General features: G+C 41.0%; 2 protein-coding genes across 2 annotated transcripts in view; one reads left to right on the top strand and one right to left on the bottom strand.

Moving 5' to 3' along the window:
* Positions 1-230: 230 nt before the first annotated feature.
* On the top strand, positions 231-11,606 carry LOC135711677 (ATP-dependent RNA helicase DDX42). The gene is made up of 5 exons (XM_065234597.1): positions 231-668; positions 734-815; positions 976-1,187; positions 9,470-10,529; positions 10,590-11,606. The coding sequence occupies exons 1-5, from the start codon at positions 352-354 to the stop codon at positions 11,391-11,393; spliced, it is 2,475 nt and encodes an 824-aa protein (XP_065090669.1). The 5' UTR covers positions 231-351; the 3' UTR covers positions 11,394-11,606.
* The window catches only part of Ptr (Patched-related), a 355,957-nt gene continuing 334,581 nt past the window's right edge, over positions 944-22,319 (bottom strand). The window contains exon 10 of the transcript XR_010518499.1: positions 944-955. The gene's annotated coding sequence lies outside the window, so the exon portion shown is untranslated. The remainder of the gene's footprint in view (positions 956-22,319) is intronic.

The raw sequence follows: 22,319 nt of genomic DNA, 5'->3' as shown, positions 1-22,319 counted from the left end.
AAACTTTTTTAGAGTTTTTAGTGATGCATGATGATAGATTACACTATTAACTATATGCTAAGCTTATAAAATCATCCAGAAAATGGAAAGTCGTGAAATAGGATTAATTTTTAGGTCATCAAAATTCAGAAGCGATTTTCTCGATATGGTCATTTTGGAATTACGCCCTTTTCAAATGTTAGTCTAGAATATCAGTTTTCATCCAGTTCTGTCAAAACAGAAAAGTAAAAAAAAACTTCAAACCCAGGATAGCGTTTATTGATTTCGCGAAAAATTTTACCAATTTTTATTCAAATTTGTGCTCTAAAACACATCTAATTGTGAGTGACCGCTCCGTACCGTTCCGTCGTCATGAGTGGCAATCGTGGAAATTTCAGTTTTTCGATGCGCCGTCCGGGCCAGCTGTCCAGCACCTTTGGTGGGCGTCCCGGGCAGCAACAGCAGCAGCAGCAGCAGCAAAAAACTTTCTCCCTGAATGCCGTTCCGCCGCCCAGTTCCCTGATGGGCCGTGGTTCCGGATTCGCACCGCACAAGTCATTTCAACAACAGCAGCAAGCGACCAGCGGGGTTTCCAAGCACGGCTATCACACCATGGATGCGATCGCGGCGTATGCCAATCCGGCCTCGCAGTACTCGCTCGGGAAGAGGCGCGGAAAAACTGAGGATGAGTATGTGCCCCTGCCCCTTTGTGAATAATTCCACGGTTCTATAAGCGATGTCCTTTTCTGCGCAGCTACTTCGACGACGACGAGGAATCGGCACCGCATTTGGACTATATCCCGGCGCCGGGTTCCCCCTCCGCCAGTGGTTCGCAAGTAAGTGACTTCTTCCACCCGTCCTACCCCCCTGTTAAAACTCATCCAATGTTGGGAAAACACATCACATGCACACGCTCCCCTTTTCTTCTTGTACGTTACCTACCTGACCGCCCCCTTGCTCCGTTGGATCGTTGGAACTTGGTTTCACGGCGAATAGGGCAAAAAAGGCGGCAAATCGGATGAAGATGACGGCGCCGCCAACGACGACGACGAGGAAGAGGAGGAGGAAGACCCGCTGGATGCGTTTATGGCCGGCATCGATGCCCAGGTTGAGCGGGAGAAGAAGAAAATTCCGCAACCGAGCGTCGAACCGAAGAAGGGCTTCCGGCACGACATCGACGATGTGGACGACGAGGAGAGCTACTATCGGTGAGTGATTTTCGTTGTTAGCCTTAGGAACTCTTCTGGCTTGGTTGTTTTAGCGGTAATTCTCTGAACTTATTCTAAATCGGTCTTACCCTTGAGAGTCTGAATTTTTCCCGTGAAAGTCCTGTGAGGAGACTACCGGACTTTCGTTATAAATCCTTTAAAAAGCTTCCCTTCAAAACACTGATGTGCTGAACATTGGGTTGCATGCATTTCTGGACGTATACAAGGGTATGTTCTGGCCAGATTTGAGAATTTCCAACTTAAATTCTAAGGGGTAGTTCGTGTATCTTCCAAATGATAATTCTCTGGTTAACGTAAAAAAAAGGAAGTTTTGGTAGCTTCCTAACGAAAGTTCTGGTGGCAAACTTTTTGGGAACGTTCTGGAAACACCCAGAAGGTCGGGAAGCTTCCTAGTGGAGGTTGAGAGTGGGAGCAAGAGGTTTCCTGAGAACTTCCTAAAGATGTTCAGAGTATTTGCGCTGGGAGATCTGGAATCTTTCTAGTGAAAATTAAGTTAAGGTCGTGGGACATTCTACAAAGAGCAATTTCCATTTTCGGGAATTTTTCAGAGAATTTTCTGGGACCATTCAAAAGATAAATTCTGGAGCCTAACTAGGGCATGTTCAGTTAACTTCTTGTTGAGGTTCTGAGGAAAATCCAGAGAAGTTCCCAAATAGTATCGAATCTTTTAAGAAGAAATTGTGGGAACTTTCAAACGGATGGTTTTATAACATACAAGGGGAAGCAGTTCTGGAGAACTTTTTATGAAGGTTCAGAAGTTCTAAAAACTTGCTAGGGAATGTCCTGGACATTTTGTAAGGGTGTTTAGAGAATTTTCAATGCAGTTGTAGAAGCTTCTTTATAGAATGGGAAGCTCTAGGATTTTTTCTGGAGAAGTTCTGGGATCTTTCCTGCAAAAGTTCTGGGAAGTTCTTAAGAAAAATTCTAGGCACTTACTTCTTTGAGGAGATTTCTAATTTTCAAGGAATTTCTTTGGCTAATTTGTTATTATCCAGCAAATTAACCAAAGCAATTCTTTAAAAAAAAACATGTAGAAGTTCTGGGGGCATTCAAAATGAAAGTTCCGGGTGGGCGACCGGGCCCTAGCGAAAGCAAATTCAGTTATCTTGCAAATTTAAGTTATAGAAACTTCTCAACGAAAAATCTAGAAAACATCTAGGGAAAGTTCAGAAAAACTTCTTAGGCGAAGTTCTGCGGTTCTTCTTTGGAAAGAAATTTCAAGGCAAATTTTAAGGACTAGTTCTTAAAATTTGCATGGGAAAGTTTTCGGATCTTTCAAGAGAAAGTTCTGAGAATTTGCCAGGGATAGTTTTGATAACATTTCATGAAGTGCCTACGTAAGCCCTTTGGATTTTCTGCCACCGCAGAAATCCTCTCCTGTAGAAATTTTCTGGCCTGTACCCAGAAGCCCTGTATTCTTCTATAAAATGCCCTGTGAACTTCCTGCAGAAATCTTCCGAACTTTCCACAGAGTCAAGTTAAGTTCTAAAAATTTCCCTCAGAAATCATGTGTATTTCCCACCGAATTCGATTCATCTAAACTTCTTGCAGATGTTCAGTGGACTACCCGCAGATGTCCTCTATATTTTCGCAGAAGTTTCCAGGACTTCTGGAAAAAGTCATGTGACCTGGACATCCCGTATAAACCCTACTGATTTCCCGCATATGTCATGTAGACCTCTCGTAGAAGTCCTCAGAACTACTTGTTCCATCTGAAGTGATTCGTATGTTCTTCAGAAGTTTTCTGGGCATCCCGCAGTAGTCCTCTGTGTGTCCTCAGGAACTGTGTTTTCTTCTCTTATTAAAAGTCCTGTGTACTTTTCATTAAAATTCAATAATCTTCCCATAGAAGTCCTGTGCATTTTCCGTAAAAGTTTTCTGAATATTCCACGGAAGATCTTGGACTTCTCAACGAAAGCCTCTGTACGTACTCCAGAAGTCATCTAAACTTCACACAGAGGTCCTCAGAATATTCAGCTTCCGCTGAAGTCATCAGGAGTTCATGCACGAATTGCATACATCCTCTGGCCTTCAACATAAACCTTTGGGACTTCACGTTATACGTGAACTTTCTGCAAAAGTCCCTTAAAAGTCTTGTGAACTTCTTGCAAAATTCCTCTGGATGCACCTCATATGTCCTCTGGTTTTACCAGCAGCAGTTTACTGAACTTCCATCCCGCAGAAGGCCTAGAAGCTTGTAGTAGAAGTCCTGGGAATTTCCCGCAGAAGCTCTCTGAGCTTTCCGCATAAGCCTTCTGGACTTCCTGGAAAATTCCTGTTCTATGAACAACTCGATCTTTCCCACAGAAGTGTTTTGTACTTCCCGTAAACATCCTGTTGATTTCCCGCAGAAGTCGGGTAGACTGCTCGAAGAAGTCCTCTGGACTCATCGCAGAAGTCCATTGAACTTTCCGCAGAAGTCCTCAGGATTTCTTGTTAAAGTTCACAGAACTTCCTTCTGAAGTTATGTGTACTTCCGTAGAAGCCTTCTGGGCTTCCCGCAGCAGTTTCGAGAACTTCCAGATGAAATTAGTACTTCTGACAGAATTCATTTGAATTCCCTGGAGAAGTTTTTTGAACTTTATACTTTTCTTTTGAACTTTCTTTGAATTTTGGTAGAAGTTCTCTGAACATTCCGGTGAAGTTCTCTAAACTTCCCACTGATAACCTTTGAACTTCCCGCAGAAGTTTTCTGAACCTCCACTTACATTCATCTGGATTTGGCCGTAGAAGCACTTTGGATTTCTGGCATAAGTCTTCTGGACTTCCGGCATGACTCTTCTAGACTTTCCGCAGAGGTCCTCAGGACTTCACACAGAAGTTTTATGAAGTTCCCACTTCAGATCTTTGGACTTTCCGCAGAAGTTCTCTGATCTTGCCCAGAAGTTCTGTAAACATCCGCAGAAGTCTTCTGAACTTCCCCAGAAGTTCTCTGAACATATCGCCTAAATTCCATGAACGTTGTGCAGAAGTCCTTAGGACTTCCTGCAGAAATATTTTGATTTTCCCGCTGGAATGCACTGGAATTCCCGCGGAAGCTTAGTTAAAGTTTCGGAAACTTGTAAACATTCAGGGAACTTGGCGAAAGTTCGGAGAACTTGGTAAAAGTTTGGAGATATTGGTAAAAGTTTGGGAATCTTAGTAAAACTTAGGAGAATTAGGTAAAAGTTTGGCGAACTTGGTTGAAGTTCGGGGAACTTAGTAAAACTTCAGGGAACTTGGTAAAAGTTTTGGGATCTTAGAAAAACTTAGGAGAATTTGGTAAACGTTCGGAGAACTAAGTAAAAGTTCGGGGAACTTGTTTAAAGTTCGGGGAATTTGGTAAAAGTTCGGAGAACTTGGTAAAAGTTCGGAGAACTTGGTAAAAGTTCAGCTAACTTAGTAAAAGCTTGGGGAACATGGTTAAAGTTCGGGGAACTTAATAAAAGTTCGAGAATATGGTAAAAGTTCAATGAACTTGGTAAAAGTTTGGAATACTTGGTAAAAGTTTGGGGATCTTGATAAAACTTAGGAGAACTTTGTAAAATTTTGGGGAACTTGATAAAAGTTTGGCGAACTTGGTAAAAGTTTGAGGATCTTGGTAAAACTTAAGAGAACTTGATAAAATTTTAAGAAACTTGGTAAAATTTTAAGGAACTTAGTAAAAGTTTGGGGAACTTGGTAAAAGTTCGAGAAACTTGGTAAAACTTAGGAGATTTTGGTAAAACCTTGGGAAACTTGGTAAAAATTTGGAGAGCTTGGTAAAAGTTCAGGGAACTTGATAAAACTTTGGGGAATTTGGTAAATGTTCAGCTAACTGGGTAAAAGTTTAGGAATTTATTAAAAGTTTATGGAGCTAAACAAAAGTTCGGGGAACTTAATAAAAGTTCGGGGAACTTAATAAAAGTTCGAGGTAAAAGTTTGGGAATCTTAGTAAAACTTAGGAGGATTTGGTAAAAGTTTGGAGAACTTGGTTGAAGTTCGGGGAACTTGGTAAAAGTTTTGGGATCTTAGAAAAACTTAGGAGAATTTGGTAAACGTTCGGAGAACTAAGTAAAAGTTCGGGGAATATGGTTAAAGTTCAGGGAATTTGGTAAAAGTTCGGAGATCTTGGTAAAAGTTCAGGTAACTTAGTAAAAGTTTGAGAAACATGGTAAAAGTTCGGGGAACATGGTAAAAGTTTGGGAACTTGGTAAAAGTTCGGAATACTAGGTAAATGTTTGAGGATTTTGGTAAAAGTTTGGGGATCTTGATAAAACTTAGGAGAACTTGGTAAAATTTTGGGGAACTTGATAAAAGTTTGGGGAACTTGGTAAAAGTTTGAGGATCTTGGTAAAACTTAAGAGAACTTGATAAAATTTTAAGGAACTTGGTAAAATTTTAAGGAACTTAGTAAAAGTTCGGGGAACTTGGTAAAACTTAGGAGATTTTGGTAAAATCTTGGGGAACTTAGTAAAAATTTGGAGAGCTTGGTAAAAGTTCAGGGAACTTGATAAAACTTTGGGGAATTTAGTAAACGTTCAGCTAACTTGGTAAAAGTTTGGGAACTTATTAAAAGTTTTGGGAACTTAATAAAAGTTCGGGAAACTTAATAAAAGTTCGAGGAACTTGGTAAAAGTTTGGGAATCTTAGTAAAACTTAGGAGAATTTGGTAAAAGTTTGGAGAACTTGGTTGAAGTTCGGGGAATTTGGTAAAAGTTTTGGGATCTTAGAAAAAGTTAGGAGAATTTGGTAAACGTTCGGAGAACTAAGTAAAAGTTCGGGGAACTTGGTTAAAGTTCGGGGAATTCGGTAAAAGTTCGGAGAACTTGGTAAAAGTTCAGGTAACTTAGTAAAAGTTTGAGGAACATGGTAAAAGTTCGGGGAACATGGTAAAAGTTTAATGAACTTGGTAAAAGTTAGGGAACTTGGTAAAAGTTCGGAATACTAGGTAAATGTTTGAGGATCTTGGTAAAACTTAGGAGAACTTGGTAAATTTTTGGGGAACTTGGTAACATAAAAGTTCTAGGAACTTGGTAAAAGTTTGGGGATCTTGATAAAACTTAGGAGAACTTGGTAAAATTTGGGGAACTTGATAAAAGTTTGGGGAACTTGGTAAACGATTGAGGATCTTGGAAAAAGTTTGAGGATCTTGGTAATACTGAAGAGAACTTGATAAAATTTTAAGGAACTTGGTAAAATTTTAAGGAACTTATTAAAAGTTTGGGAAATTTGGTACAAGTTCGGGGACTAAATAAAAGTTTGGGGATCATAGTAAAAATTAGGAGAATTTGGTAAAAGTTCGGAAAACTTGGTAAAAGTTCGGGGAACTTGGTAGAACTTAAGAGATTTTGGTAAAATCTTGGAAAATTTGGTAAAATTTGGAGGACTTGGTAAAAGTTCAGGGAACTTGATAAAACTTTGGGGAATTTGGTAAATGTTCAGCTAACTTCGTAAAAGTTTGGGGAACTTAGTAAAAGTTTGGGGAACTTAATACAAGTTTGGGAATCTAATAAAAGTTCGGGGAACTTGGTAAAAGTTTGGGAATCTTAATAAAACTTAGGAAAATTTGGTAAAAGTTTGGAGAACTTGGTTGAAGTTCGAGGAACTTGGTAAAAGTTTTGGGATATTAGAAAATCTTAAGAGAATTTGGTAAAAGTTCGGATAACTAAGTAAATGTTCGGAGAACTTGGTTAAAGTTCGGGGTATTTGGTAAAAGTTCGGCGAACTTGGTAAAAGTTCGGGGTACTTCGTAAAAAATTGGGAAACTTGGTAAAAGTTTGGGGATCTTGGTAAAAGTTTGGGGATCTTGGTAAAAGTTTGAGGATCTTGATAAAACTTAGGAGAACTTGGTAAAATTTTGGGGAACTTGATAAAAGTTTGAGGATCTTGGAAAAAGTCTGAGGATCTTGGTAAAACTTAAGAGAACTTGATAAAATTTTGGGAAACTTGGTAAAATTTTAAGGAACTTGGTATAAGTTTAGGGAACTTGGTAAAAGTTCACGGAACGTTGTAGAACATCAAGCAATGTCATAAGTTTTCAAGAAACTTCTTAGAAGTTCTGCAAACTTTCTATATATGCAGAAAATTGCATAGGAGTTCAACTAACTTTGTAAAAGCTCAGAGAACTTAGTAAAAGCTCGTAGATGTTCAGGGGAGAGATAACAATTTGTAGAACTTCGAGGAAGCTTCATAGAAGTTCACAGAAATAAAGGGAGCTTTGTAAAAACTCGGAAAACTTAGTAAAAGTTGGAACTTTGTACAAGTTTGGGGAACTTCGTTGAAATTAAGGAAACTTTGTTCCGGGACCTTCTTTTAACTTCAGGGCACTTCGTTTAATTTAAATGGACTTGGGATTGTAGTTCAGGTAATTACATAGAAGTTCAGGAAGCTTCAGGGAATCTTTGTATCAATTCTCGAGTAACACGAGAAAAGGGTCTATAATTGTTGATCGATTATTCTCTTTCGTGAATAACGCGTCTGCAAATGCATTTCCCATCGAGTGTGTTGTTTCGGGCACAGCTGTCGAAATGCGAGCATATTGAGAAATTCGTTTGTTGCCGTGGTAAACCAAAGAGAAAGTCGATTTAGAGAATCGATCATCGGGAATAGGCCCTTTTCAAATATTATATGAGAATTTAGGATTTATTTCAAAAAGCTCAATAGAAGTTTTGAGATCTTCGTCTCACCCAGATGTTCAAAGAAAATTCGTAGAAAGGTTCGGGTTGTTCCAGGAGGTTCATGGATGTCCTGAAATCTTGGTCGAATTAAGAGAACTTTGAAAAAAAGTTAGGTTAGGTTTTATTTATCTGGTAGGCTTTCAGGCTTGGGCTGAAGAAACTTGAAGTTTTTTTTTTTAGAAGATAAGGGAGCTTTTCTCAGTTTCAGGAAACTTCATATTAACGTCAGGACACTTCGTTGAATTTCAATGGACTGGAAATGGGTCAGGGAACTCCGCAGAAGTTCTGGAAATTTTGTAAAACTTCAGGGAAATTCGCAGAACATCAACTAAATTCAGGGAACTGAATACGCGTACAGTGAACTTCATAGTACAGTACCCGTTCGATTTTGGCACGGTTCTATTTTACTTGTCATTACAATATTTATTAAAAGATTAATTATTAATATCGTCTATGCCATAAGGATGCCTCACGGTTGTCCAAAATCAACGGTATAATCACAGACAAACAGACATAACACATTGAATATTTCTCACGAAATTCAGCTAAAAAACATAAATTTTGCTGAATCTTGCAGAATGCCAAGTTGCTTGGTGTTGCCCATCTCGGCAAAAAAAATTAAGTGTGTACCTCATAGAAGCTCAGGGAATTCCGTAGAAGTACAGCAAACTTCTTGGAACATCAGGAATATTCATATCAATTTAGGATTTTTTTTTCAAAAATTCTCAATGAACTTTCTACAGGTTTTGAAAACTTCGTTTCGTAGAAAAGGTTCAGCTTGCTCCAGGAAGTTTGGGAAGTTCATGGATGTCCTTTGATCTTGGTCGAATTAAGAGAGATTAGAAAAATAAATTTTAAACTTGTTCAGGGACTTCGTAGAATTTGATTTTTTTCTAGAACTTAAGGGAACTTAGCAGCTTTTCAGGGAACATGGTATAGATAACTCGTACACTTGATAAAAATTTAGTTATATTTTTTATAAGCTATGCAAACATCGTGGAAGTTAAGGAAACTTCGTAGATTATGACGAAACTTCGAATAAGCTCAATACGTTCATAGATGCTGATTAAACTTCGGATAAGCTTAATGGATTGTAAAGAAGTTCAGGGAGCTTCGTTTGAGTTCATAGAACTGAGTTTATTTTCATAAAACTTTGTGGAAGTCTATGAAACTTCGTAGAATTTTAGAGAAATTCGTTGATAATTACAAAACAATAAACAAAATATAAATATGTCTTCAAATCTGGCGTCCCTGCTCAAAATTCACCTAAAGTCGACTGAACTTTCTACAGATTCCTGCTAGGCTTCTAAACTTCCCGCATAAGTCCAGTGAACTTCCTGAAGTTATTTTCTGGAATTTAAAAATCCCGCAGAATCTCCATGAACTTCCCCAAGAAACCGTGAATTCTTCACCCAGAAGTCCTTTGTATTTCCCCCGATGGTACATTTCCACAGATGTCTCGTGAACTTCCTCGAACGGACCTGTGAGTATCTCACGGAAGCCCTGTGAGCATTCCCCCAAAAACTTGTGTAAACATCTTCTCCCAGCGTTTGATCCCCCCCCTTTTGAACCCCCAAACGTAATTAACTGGAAAATCTTTCCCTCCCCCAACCCCACCTTCAGCTACATGGAAGAGAATCCCAACGCCGGACTGCACGATGCCGACGGTTCGGACGCCGAGCTCGAATACGACGAAGACGGCAATCCGATTCCACCACCCAAGAAGCGAGAAATCGATCCGCTGCCACCGATCGACCATTCCGAGATCGAGTACGAAAAGTTCGAGAAAAATTTCTACAACCCCCACGAGGACATTGCCAGTCTAACGCCGAGCAAGGTGAACGAACTGCGCAACAAACTGGGCGTCAAGGTTAGCGGCCCGATCCCACCGGCACCGGTTACCAGTTTTGCTCACTTCGGGTTCGATGAACAGCTGATGAAGGCTATCCGCAAGTCGGAGTACACTCAACCGACGCCGATCCAGGCACAGGCAGTGCCAGCTGCGCTGAGTGGCCGCGATATGATTGGTATTGCGAAAACCGGTAGCGGTAAAACGGCTGCCTTCTTGTGGCCCATGTTGGTCCACATCATGGACCAGAAGGATTTGGGTCCCGGGGACGGTCCGATCGGGCTGATCCTGGCACCGACTCGCGAGCTGTCGTTACAAATCTATCAGGAGGCGAAGAAATTCGGTAAGATCTATAACATAAGCGTTTGCTGTTGCTACGGTGGTGGATCCAAGTGGGAGCAAAGCAAGGCACTGGAACAAGGCGCTGAGATTGTAGTGGCCACACCGGGCCGTATGATTGATATGGTGAAGATGAAGGCCACCAACTTGCAACGGGTGACCTATTTGGTACTGGACGAAGCCGATAGGATGTTCAACTTGGGCTTCGAGCCGCAAGTTCGTTCGATTTGTAACCATGTCCGTCCGGAACGGCAGACGATGCTGTTTAGTGCTACGTTCAAGAAGCGGATCGAGCGATTGGCTCGTGACGTCCTGACCGATCCGGTGAGAATCATGCACGGAGACTTGGGTGAAGCCAATGAGGATGTCACTCAGCATGTTATTCTATTCAACAATCCGGCGCACAAATGGAACTGGCTGCTGGCGAAGCTGGTCGAGCTACTATCCGAAGGAACCATATTGATATTCGTAACCAAAAAAGCGGATGCCGAACAGGTAAGAGTGTCTTAGCGATATTTGCTAACAACGTTTCCCTAAGAAACTTTCTGTTTGCAGGTGGCCAACAACCTCCGCCTGCAGGAGTACGATCCAGTATTGTTGCACGGTGATATGGATCAGGCGGACCGTAACGTCGTCATCACAAGATTTAGAAAACGCGAGGTGGAAATTATGGTGGCAACTGATGTGGCAGCCCGTGGTCTCGATATTCCGCACATCAAGAACGTGGTCAACTACGACATAGCTCGGGACATTGATACTCACACGCATCGGGTCGGTAGAACTGGTCGTGCCGGTGAGAAGGGTACCGCCTATACTCTGGTGGTAGATAAAGATAAGGAATTTGCCGGTCACTTGGTACGGAACCTGGAGGGTGCCAACCAGGAGGTTCCCGATGAGTTAATGAAGTTGGCGTTGCAAAGTGCATGGTTCCGGAACTCGCGCTTTAAACAGAATAATAAAGGTAAAAATTTAAACGTTGGCGGAGCGGGTCTTGGCTTCCGCAGTCGGCCGATTCCCAGTGGTCCGTTGAAGTCATTAGAAGGCCCGTCGCCGTCTTCTTCTGCCCCGGCTGGTGGTACCGGTGGCTGGAAAGGACCAGCCACAGATCGTCTGACCGCTATGCGCGACACATTCAAAGCGCAGTACAATGCACAATTCAAGGCTTCCTCCGATAGGACATGGGAAAATATCATTCCCGAGGGGGGTGTTTTTGCCAAGCCGGCAATGTCTGGCTTTGTGGCTGCGTCCAGCAGTGACGGTGATGGTGGTGACGTAGAACCCCAAAGAGAAGAAGCACCGCAGTACTCAAATGCGGGAGAAGGAGAGAGGCCACGGAAGAAGAAAAGTAGGTGGAATTGAATGGGCTCTGCTGCAGGCTTAAGATGGTTGTACGCGATTCTGTCGTTTGTGGTTTCTGTGTTTACGACGTTTTGGTATGCGCTTTGGTAGTGTCTATATATGTGTCAATTGTAGATGGCCAATCCAACGATCCGAGTAATTGTGGAAGGAAAGTTTTCAATAGCAGCGATTACGTATGAAAAATAAAGTCTTCATAACTATTTCTGTCCTGAAGGTGGACGTTTTTAATTGGATTTTAGAGAAATTCCTTCCGGCGAATGATGTTCTTAATAGTTCGAAATATTGTTCCCGTTTAGTTAATGGTCTTGTGTAGGGTGAGGTTTTAGGTAAGAATGTAATCAAAAACTTTCAAGTTCTATAAATTTGGTGAATTTTCATAAAACCTCGCTCAACAAAATGTCCAGACACCTTTGACTTTAAAATGGTGCTTATTTCTTGTATTTGTGTGGTTTACATATTTGAATTCTCAAGTGACAGCTGTATTTAATTTGAATTTAAAAAAAATATTATTTAAGTTCCTAGTCCTATCAGGTCTGTTTAAAGCATTCCCACCATGCTGGGACTGGTTTGTTTGAAATTGAGAAAATACTACTTTTAACTACTATTTATTTAGAATTTACTACAAACTAACCTACAACTACTATATACACTTAACCTCTATTGTATACAAATTGCTCATTACAGCATGTTCAGATCTTTAGTCTTGTGTAGAGTGAGGTTTTAGATCATAAACTTTCAAGTTCTATAAATTTGGTGAATTTTCGAAAAATCTCGCTCAATAAAATGTCCAGACGTCTAAGCAAACCGGAAATGAACCAGATGAAATCCGAGAAATCCAATCCATACCAAATAATTGAAAACGAATGTTATTTATAACTCCAGGTAACGCCTGTATCCACTGGAGAAAGGAGTCCTACAAGGCCCGCATTGGCGTAGCTAATGGGGGTGCCAGGCCCCCTCCAGAATTATCTAGGCCCCCTCCAGATAAATTGTCTAGCTACGCCAATGAAGGTCCGGTTTTGTCTGTCACACTGTTCCTCGTAGCAATGCACCCTGTCTTTCGGGTGGAATACCTCTATGGAATATGCGTTCACAAAACGCACGAAATCTAAAAAAATATATATAGTATTTTTTAAATTCAATCAATAGATAAAGGATGTAGGGGAAGGAGGGGCATAGTGAGCTTCCTGTGCTTTACCCTCGGATATTGAACCTACTACCAATTAATTTGCTTAAAACTGGGACTGGATTAAAGGATGCTCAGTATGCCCCACCTGCTCACTATGGCCCATTTTCCGAGCCTTTTACCCCCGAGAATTAAATGGAGGGATGTCAAGCGAAAATGTTCTGATCGCTAGATATTCACGATCAATACCGAAATTTCGAATAAATGTCAAACCCGTTTTGTGTGTGTGCTGCTGATTTTCACTGTTGCCCAATTGATCATTTTAGATGGTCAAGTTTTGAAACCACCACAGCATGCTTTTGGCGCTACTGTATATGGACGATCAAATGTAAAATACTGTGGTAGCCACAGCATAGTTCTGTCAAAAACTCAGCATTTTCATTGATCCATTGCATGCATGCTTGGGAAACTTTCATAAATAACGTAATAGTTGAAGGAGGAGCAGGGTGGCAAGTGAACCAGGAAAACCGGGAAAAAGTCGGGAATTTATTTTCACCAGTAAAAACCGGGAAAAAACCAGGAATTTCATAAGTCCACCAGGAAAATAATCTTGTTTGTATAATTGAAATAGGTTTTAAATTTTATGTATGTCAAAGTTTCTTTTTATAGTCAGGTCAAAACTAACCATTTTGTTCAAGCTAAATCTTTCACGCAACTAAGCATTGATGAACAAAATTTACCTTGAGAATTTAGTAAATATATTTTGTATTTATTTTTAATTTATTTTTTTTCTCGAATCAATTGCATGTATGATTTTTGCTTAATTTATAGCAGACTTAAGAAGTGCCGACGCGTAACTACTTTGAAGTAGAGTTGGTTGGAAATGCTAACATGAAGCTTTAGTGTGATGATTTATTAGCTAGAGAATGATCTTTAGAAGAGGGTAGGTGGATAGTTCCGTTAGAGTACGGCAGTATGAAAATTGAATAGAAGTTGAAAATGAGCGAAGGGCCATTAATGCGACAGTTTTTCAAGATAGACGCAACACAATAGTTGGGTAAAGAAGAACTGCATTATAACACACCATCGACTGGAAATGCTCTCGCAACGTGGGGCTTTAGGTAGTGATGAAAACGTCGCTAGAACTATTCCACAGCCGCAGTCAGTTTATGAGCAAAAAGAGGGACGCACATTTTTGCCTGTGGACTTGGAGACATACATACATACCAACCAACTCTGAAAATCGTTAACTTCGCGTATGAAGTAACATAAAAACACTTTGAAAATACTTTGAAGTACCTGTTCAACATGTTCAATAAAACTGTTCTATTTCTAAAAACTTCAGATATGAAAGTCTTACAAGTTTCAGGAAAATCCTGTGAACTACTGTGATGACCTACGACGGTCAGGAAATCTTTCCGAACCTTCAGAGAAGTTCTACAAATTTCAGAGAAGTCTTACGAACTTCAGGGAAGTCCTTTAATCTTTGGGGAATAACTACGAATTTTACAAAATTTTCTACAAATTTAATGTAACTTCTACGACATTTAGGCATTGCTAAAAACTTAAGGATAATCCTATGACCCTTATGGATTTTTTCCGAGCTTCAAAGAAGTCTTCAATACTCTTGGGAAGTCCTCTGAACTAAACATAGCTTTCCAAGCTTAAAAAAGTTCCTAGAACTTCCGAGAAGTCGATTGAACTACAGGTAGTCCTGCGAAATTCATGGGAGCTCTCCAAACTTCAGGGAATTTCCAAGAAATTAAAGAAAGACCCACAAACTTTTGAAAAACCCTTCGATATTTAAAGGCTTATGAACTTCAGGGAAGCTCTTCTAAATTTAGGGTCCGCATATATTCAGTTAAGTCCTTCAAACTTCAGGGATGTCCTCAGATATTCGAGAAAGTTCTTCGACCTTGAAGGAAGTCTTACGAACTTCTGAGAATTTCTTCGAACTTCGTGGTACTTCTACGATATTTAAGAAATTCATATGAATTTCAAAAAACTCCGAACTTCAGGGAAGTCCTAAGATCTTAAAAAAGTCCTTCGGACTTCGGGGAAGTCCTATGAAATTCAGGCAATACAAACTTCAATGAACCCTTCAGGAAAGACCTTAACGCTTCAGGGAAGTTCTACGAACTTTAGGGAGTTTCTATGAACTTCAGCAGTCAGTCTTTTTAATAATAAGAGTTGTTAAACCAACGTTGTTTATGAAATCTTTTAATCATATGATTTTGAAATCATGTTGTAATCCAAATTCCGCTAAATAAGATCCTTAATCGTTGACAATTGGCGGAAAATTTAAACCAACTGGAAATCCGTAAAATTGTTAGAAGCAAAGGTTTGTTTAACCCGTAAAAGCCCGGGACAAACATTTTATTTTCAAAAATTTGTATCTCAGAGATACCATGGCCGATTAAAATGACTTTTTTTTTAACATCATTCCGGTGAGTGGTTCTTATATTTGTTGGGTGGTACTCCCCCCATGACCCTCCCTCTTTTCTATATATTCATGAATGTGTTGGCACGCGGGTATTTTTTTCAATCTTTATCATATATCTTACATATCATTGCGACAACATATTGATTTTTTTTGTGAAACTCCTGGAAATGATAGAGAACATTCATAAGACCATATGGCTACCATGGAACCGGTTCCGGATGTTCCGGATTATGGTTCCAAATGGTCAAATTTATTGTCTGTCTTAACAATATCAAGCAACATATTAAATCACATCTACTCGACGAAATATGACCAATGGCGCTCAAAAAGACGTCCACAGAGTCATATGACCACCGTAAAATCGGTTCCGGATATTCCGGATTATGGTTCCAAATGGTCAAATTTGATATCGCTCATAACCATACCACGCGACATATCAAATCACATCTACTCGACGATATATGACCAATGGCACTCGAAACGACGTCCACAGAGCCATATGGCCACCGTAAAACTGGTCCAGATATTCCGGATTATGGTTCCACTTGGTCAAATTTGAAATCTCTCATAATTATATTAAGCGACATATTAAATCACATCTACTCGATGAAATATGACCAACGGCACTCAAAACGACGTCCACGGAGTCATATGGGAACCGTAAAACCGGTTCCGGATATTCCGGATTATAGTTCTGTATGGTCAAATTTGATATCGCTCATAACCATACCAAGCGACATATCAAACCACATCTAATCTACGAAATATGACCAATGGCACTCGAAACGACGTCCACAGAGCCATATGGCCACCGTAAAACCGGTCCAGATATTCCGGATTATGGCTCCACATGGTCAAATTTGAAATCTCTCATAATTATATTAAGCTACATATCAAATCACATCTACTCGACGAAATATGACCAATGGTACTCAAAACAATAACAATAGAGCCATAGGGCCACCGTGGAACCGGTTCCAGATATTCCGAATTATGGTTCCGTATGATCGAATTTTATATATCACACAACCATATCAAGCGACAAATCAAATCACATCTAGTCGACGAAATATGACCAATGGCACTAACACAACAATAACAAAAACTGATAGCGTGATGATGGTACAGCACGCAACAACCACCCTACTGCTTTCTCTCTGAGATGATCACGTTGGTCATGACGAGAGGAGCAACACAATAGTTGGTTAAAGAAGAACTGCATTATAACACACCATCGACTGGAAATGCTCTCGCAACGTGGGGCTTTAGGTAGTGATGAAAACGTCGCTAGAACTATTCCACAGCCGCAGTCAGTTTATGAGCAAAAAGAGGGACGCACATTTTTGCCTGTGGACTTGGAGACATACTTCAAGTCCCCGCGTACATCGTACGGGTTAGGCAAAAATGTGCGTCTATCTTGAAAAACTGTCGCATTAATGGCCCTTCGCTCATTTTCAACTTCTATTCAATTTTCATACTGCCGTACTCTAACGGAACTATCCACCTACCCTCTTCTAAAGATCATTCTCTTGCTAATAAATCATCACACTTAAGCTTCATGTTAGCATTTCCAACCAACTCTTAATACCTATTTTGGTTTGTGAAATTCCGTATTGCGCGAAGAATGATGGTACAAGGATTCACTTTTTTTTTATTAAAAATAGTTTTTTAAATACATGGTTTTTAAAACCAGGAAATTTTTTAATCATTAACCAGGAATTTCAAAATAGAAATCCACTTGCCACCATGGAGGAGAGGGGTTTCAGAAGTTGTGACCGGCCATGTATAAGGTATAGCAAAACACGCTACGAGGGGGAAAGGGGGTTAATTGGTCAAAACAATTCTACGTCATTTATGAATGGTCTCTAATTTTACTTCATAGGCTGTGTCCCAATGGGCGAGTTAAATTTAACTCGTGGTTAAAAGTGACAGATGAGTTAACTAATAACCCTGCTATCCGAGCCGAGCGTGGTTATTCCTGACCGACTAGAAGTTAAAATTTTGGCTGAGTTCTGTTTGAAAGTCCATCAATTTTTGGGATTTTCGAACATTGAAAATAACTTTCGTAATTCACGTTTAACTACGAGTTAAATTTAACTCGGCAATTAGGACACAGCGCAAGAAGTACTTCTCGATTACTTTTTCGAAGGGACGTGTCAGCTTTTGTAAACAACGCATTTGATCGTCGATTTGGCATAACTGGTAGTTCACCCACGCATGCTAACACTACCATCAGAAAAGGGGCAATTTTCACTTACCTGATATAATGGTGTTAGTATGCGTTGGCTTGCAATCAGTTACGCCAAACCGACGATAAAATGCGTTGTTTACAAAAGCTGATATGTCCTTTCGAAAAAGTAATCGAGATTTGTAGAACGCGGTATCGTTATCATTCAGGCAAGGAGGTGGATCCACTGCGCGCTTTTAATTTGCTTGGAGTGCTCTCCAGAATTCCTTATTTATTTATTTGTCTGCATTAACAGGCTGTGTATAGCCCCAATGATGATTTAAGTAACTTATATAGGTAAATCAAAAAATAAAAACTAAGAATAAAATACATAAATAAAACACACAATCATTCACGATTAACTGTGCCAGAAAAAAAAACGATGAGAAGTATCTTCGTAGCAGTTGTCGAGGCATATGGAAATCGAAGATGCCCGAGACTCGATTGAACACTCGTTGCAGCCCACCTATTGCACCGTTCATGCCATAGTTTGTGCGCTGAAGTGGCAATCTCAGCATAATGTTGTTACGTAGCGCACGGGGTTGGACGTTAATGTTGACTTGCCCCAAGATTGCACTGCAATCAATTCTACCTTACAGTCATCAATCGAGCGGATTCGTAGGTAGATTTTAAGATCGTCTGCATACGAAAGTCGTGGGCCTTCGATGACCAAGTTCACGTCATTGAAGTAGAGTAAGAAAATCAAAGGTCCCAGGTGACTTCCTTAAGGTATTCCTGACGTAGCTAGATAGATATTGGACCAGTTGCCGATCAGTGAGATATGAACGAAATCATCGCAGGAGGTTGCCGCTGACCCCAAGTCTATGCAACTTGGCAATCGCGATGGCATGGTTTAGCTCATCGAAGGCAGCAGACAAGTCGGTGTATATGACGTCTGTTTGAGTCCTCTCTGCCATGCTTTCCGTAAAATACGATGTCAAACACAGCAGATTTGTGGAAGTAGAACGACCGGAAGTGAAGCCGTATTGATCACCACTTAGATACTGCTTACAATGAGAGAGTAGAGGCTCCATGATGACTAACTCGAATAACTTCGAAACTGCACTCAACGACGTAATTCCACGATTATTATCTACACCCCGTTTGCTGCCCTTTTTGTGGATAGGAAACATATGTGCGAATTTCAAACAAGATGGAAATGTACCACTCGAGATGGACAATCGAAATAGGTGAAGCATGGGCATCAGCAAGCCTGCTTTTTCAGGAATACGGATGGAACGCCATCGGGTCCTGGATTGAAGGACGACTTGAGTTGTGATGCGGCAGTGGAAATCATCTCGACGTTGACATCCATCGCACCCAGTGTTTGACCGTACAGTGGAACATTACTAGCTGCTAGGGTAACGTATTCGTCAGTTAATCTCTCATTCGTGAAAACACTGGCGAACTTCTCAGAAAACAAGCGACAGATCTGCTGAGGAGGGGAAGCAACTGCTCCATTCAACACCATTGAAGAAGGTAGGCCGGATTCCTTGCGCTGCTCATTTACGTAATTCCAGAATGACTTCGGGTGCGACTTGAGTTTCCTCTGAATCCCTCGTTGATATCGCGAATAGCATCGACGGCTAACTCGCTTGAGCTCATAATTGAGCCTAACGTAGTGACGTTTCAGCGAAAGCCTACGATACTTAGTGAATTTTCTTAATGCGGCTCTCTTGGTCGACTTCAACCTACGCAGTTCACTCGTCTGCCAGGGAGGATGAGAAATTTTACGGTGAACTCTTTTCGGAACGTGCCTGTCAATGACATAAACCAAGACATGTGAAAATGTTTGCGCAGCGGTTTCAACATTATCAGGATCGAGGATGCTCTCCCAATCTATACTAGATAGCACGTTGACGATACTACGGTGATCGGCTTTCCGGAAATCGTATGACACGGTCGTGGAAATGTCGTCAAAGACCCGATCGTGATTGTGACAACCAAGGGAGGGTGATGATGTACTTGCTTTACTAGTTGAGAAGGTGCGGTGGAGATGAAAGGAGCGGTGTCCTAAACGCTAACGAAGCAGAGGTCCAGGCTACGGTTGTTTTCGTTGACTACGTGGTTTATTTGAGATAGTGTTGCTGTACTGCAGTCGAGAAGGCTATCTGATCCTGTATGAAATACAGAGTGTACAGGGTCTGGGTAGAGAAAGCCGCTGTGAGATGGTTTCCAGGAAACGCCGGGTAGATTGAAGTCACCCAGAACGATTATCTCATCAGTTGGTGTCGCACTCTCCATTATGGTGAAAACGGACCGGCAATGGGTATCGATAAGTTCGTTGTCACGAACCCGGTCAGTATACACCGCACATAGGTACAGTGTGCGATCGCTCAGTTCTACGCCCACCCAAACTTGTTCCACACAGTTCCACAAGACGTTTTCAATAGCTCTCGCCTTTAACCCGGAACGAACTGCCACGAGAACACCACCTCCAGTAGATTTCCGATTGTTTTTCGGATTTCTGTCACAGCGGAAAACCTCGTATTCGGATCCGAACACCTGGATGGAATGGAATACAGGAAAGGCTGCCTTCCTATAGGATACTACTGCTGCTGCGGTTGCTGCTACCTGCTCACCCGTCGTCCGGAGCGAAAATGAGTTGAGGTACAAAAGCAGCGCTGTTTTATAACTTTTCAGATTCAAGCAGCACGATGTGCGACCAAATGAAACTCGATTATGACTACTGGGTTTGGGGAGAACGTTTATTTCATGAAAACAGTGATAAAATTATCACTTTTTATTTGTACATTATGAACGGCGCCGGTGGTGTAGTGGTAAGCGTGATTACCTCTCACCCCAGCAGGCCTTGGTTCAATCCCAGTCGGCGCCGCCGGGATGTTCTGAGGCATAACATCTCTGATCACGCCTTCCTTCGGATGGGAAGTAAAGCAGTTGGTCCCCGGTTCATGAGTTGATGGGTCGATAGGTAGGGTCCAGGTGTGGGAGCTGCCTTCCTGGCACGTCGGTAGCATTGGTGCTCAGCACGGAAAACAAGATCGAGGGAAAAAACAAACCAAAGGAAAAAAAAAAAAAAAAAAAATTGTACATTATGGAATTGAAAAAAACGTTTATTGTAGCAGAATATGAGAGCTATTTCCTATCCATTGGTGTATTTGAATTTTAATGACAAAGTTATAAGCGTTCAAAACCTTACACCTTTTCATGACGGTCGTAATTTTTTTTTCGATTTACCCCCAGTACCTTCCCGTAAGACGTAGTCTACGTAAAAAAATATATTAAGGGTTGTGTCCTAGACACGACCGCAGTATGACGTAGAACTATGCAAAATTGGTGTATGTCGTGCATTTTTGACTAAAGGGTGATACGGTCAAAATTTGGTCAAGGGAAAACGCGTGTAAATCGGTGAAATCGTTTATTTAAAAAATCAAATTAAATTTCTTTTTCAAGTTCAATTAGTATAAAATTCAGGAAAAATGTTCAGTTAGGCTTCCGCTTTTCCAAATCCGAATTGCCGGGCCTTACGCTTGACCCCTGCCATCAGATTTTGTACAGCCACCTTGTCCACCTTCTTCGCCGCAGAAAGCCAGTTTGCCTTGAACTGCTGCTCGCCCTTAGCAGTTTTTTTGGTCTTCTTTAGGTTCCGCTTGACAATAGCCCAGTATTTCTCAATTGGGCGGAGCTCTGGCGTGTTGGGAGGGTTCTTGTCCTTGGGAACCACCTGCACGTTGTTGGCGGCGTACCACTCCATGGCCTTTTTACCGTAATGGCAAGATGCCAAATCCGGCCAAAACAGTACGGAACAACCGTGTTTCTTCAGGAAAGGCAGCAGACGTTTATTCAAACACTCTTTCACGTAAATTTCTTGGTTGACAGTCCCGGAAGCTATGAAAATGCTGCTTTTCAAGCCACAGGTACAGATGGCTTGCCAAACCAGATATTTCTTTGCGCACTTTGACAGTTTCATGTGCTTGAAAACATCTGCTACCTTTCCCCTTCCTTTTGCCGTATAAAACTCCTGTCCCGGAAGCTGCTTGTAGTCGGCTTTGACGTAGGTTTCGTCGTCCATTACCACGCAGTCAAACTTCGTCAGCATCGTCGTGTACAGCCTCCGGGATCGCGCTTTGGCCGTCGTATTTTGTTTATCATCGCGATTTGGAGTCACTACCTTCTTGTAAGTCGATAGTCCGGCTCGTTTTTTGGCTCGATGCACGGTTGTAGACGATACACCCAGCTTATTTGCGGCATCTCGGAGAGAGAGGTTAGGGTTTCGCTTGAAACTACCGGCAACTCTCTTTGTCGTCTCAGCGGCTTCCGGTTTTCGATTTCCCCCCGATCCAGACTTCCTGGCTGTCGACAAACGTTCTCCAAACACTTTAATTACATTTGTAACGGTTGATTTGGCAACTTTTAGCGATTTTGCCAACTTTGCGTGCGAGTAGCTCGGATTTTCGCGATGCGCGAGCAAAATTTTGATACGCTGCTCTTCTTGCTTGGACGGCATTTTGACAACTGAAGAGTGAATTCCAAAATCAAAATAGGAGCAACATTCTACACACACACACCTTCAAAATGAGGGGTGTTCAGGTTTTTTAAATGCAAAATTGAAAGAAATACGTCAAGTTGATATTGACCAAATTTTGACCGTATCACCCTTTATTGTACTTTATCTTAAATTTTTCAAGTATTACAATGTTTCGTTTATGATTCAACGTACGTGTATCTCTTAGCGGAAGTGAATATTCACTGTAATTATTTTGAGCGGCATTATGTACTACCGCAAACTACTTTATCAGAAATAATCTCAGTGATTATTCACTTTTGTTAACAAACACATCTACCTTGAAAAGCAACCGTTTCGTGAGGAGTGTGTGAGTGAAGACCACGATTTGAGTCCATTTTTATAGTGGATGCGCAATGCCCCCCTTTGGCAATGTTGCCATACCTTGAAACCACTGGAAGTGAATGGAGGAAGCTTTTTGGATAGCAGAAGATAAAATATTTTTTTGTATTGTACCTCATGACTATAGTTTTAAGATGTATTGTACAGTGAACAAAAAATCTCGGCACTGTAAAGTTTATTCGATTGTGCCTAGTAAAATAAAGTAATTAAAAAAAAATTACATAATGTTCTCATGATAGCATTTTATTAAACGTTTTTATTCA

The sequence above is a fragment of the Ochlerotatus camptorhynchus genome, unplaced genomic scaffold, assembly GCF_037179485.1.
Source record: "Ochlerotatus camptorhynchus isolate MF236.1 unplaced genomic scaffold, CSIRO-AGI_Acam_v1.1 ptg000434l, whole genome shotgun sequence".
NCBI classification, from domain to species: Eukaryota; Metazoa; Arthropoda; class Insecta; order Diptera; family Culicidae; genus Ochlerotatus; species Ochlerotatus camptorhynchus.
This window is presented reverse-complemented; position numbering and strand designations above follow the sequence as displayed.

Excerpts from the sequence above, each read along its gene's own strand:
- LOC135711677 (XM_065234597.1), top strand. The coding sequence starts at position 352 with ATGAGTGGCAATCGTGGAAATTTCAGTTTTTCGATGCGCCGTCCGGGC. Across the intron at positions 1,188-9,469 it reads GACGAGGAGAGCTACTATCG|CTACATGGAAGAGAATCCCA; the intron begins GTGAGTGATTTT and ends CCCCACCTTCAG. Across the intron at positions 10,530-10,589 it reads AAAAAGCGGATGCCGAACAG|GTGGCCAACAACCTCCGCCT; the intron begins GTAAGAGTGTCT and ends TTCTGTTTGCAG.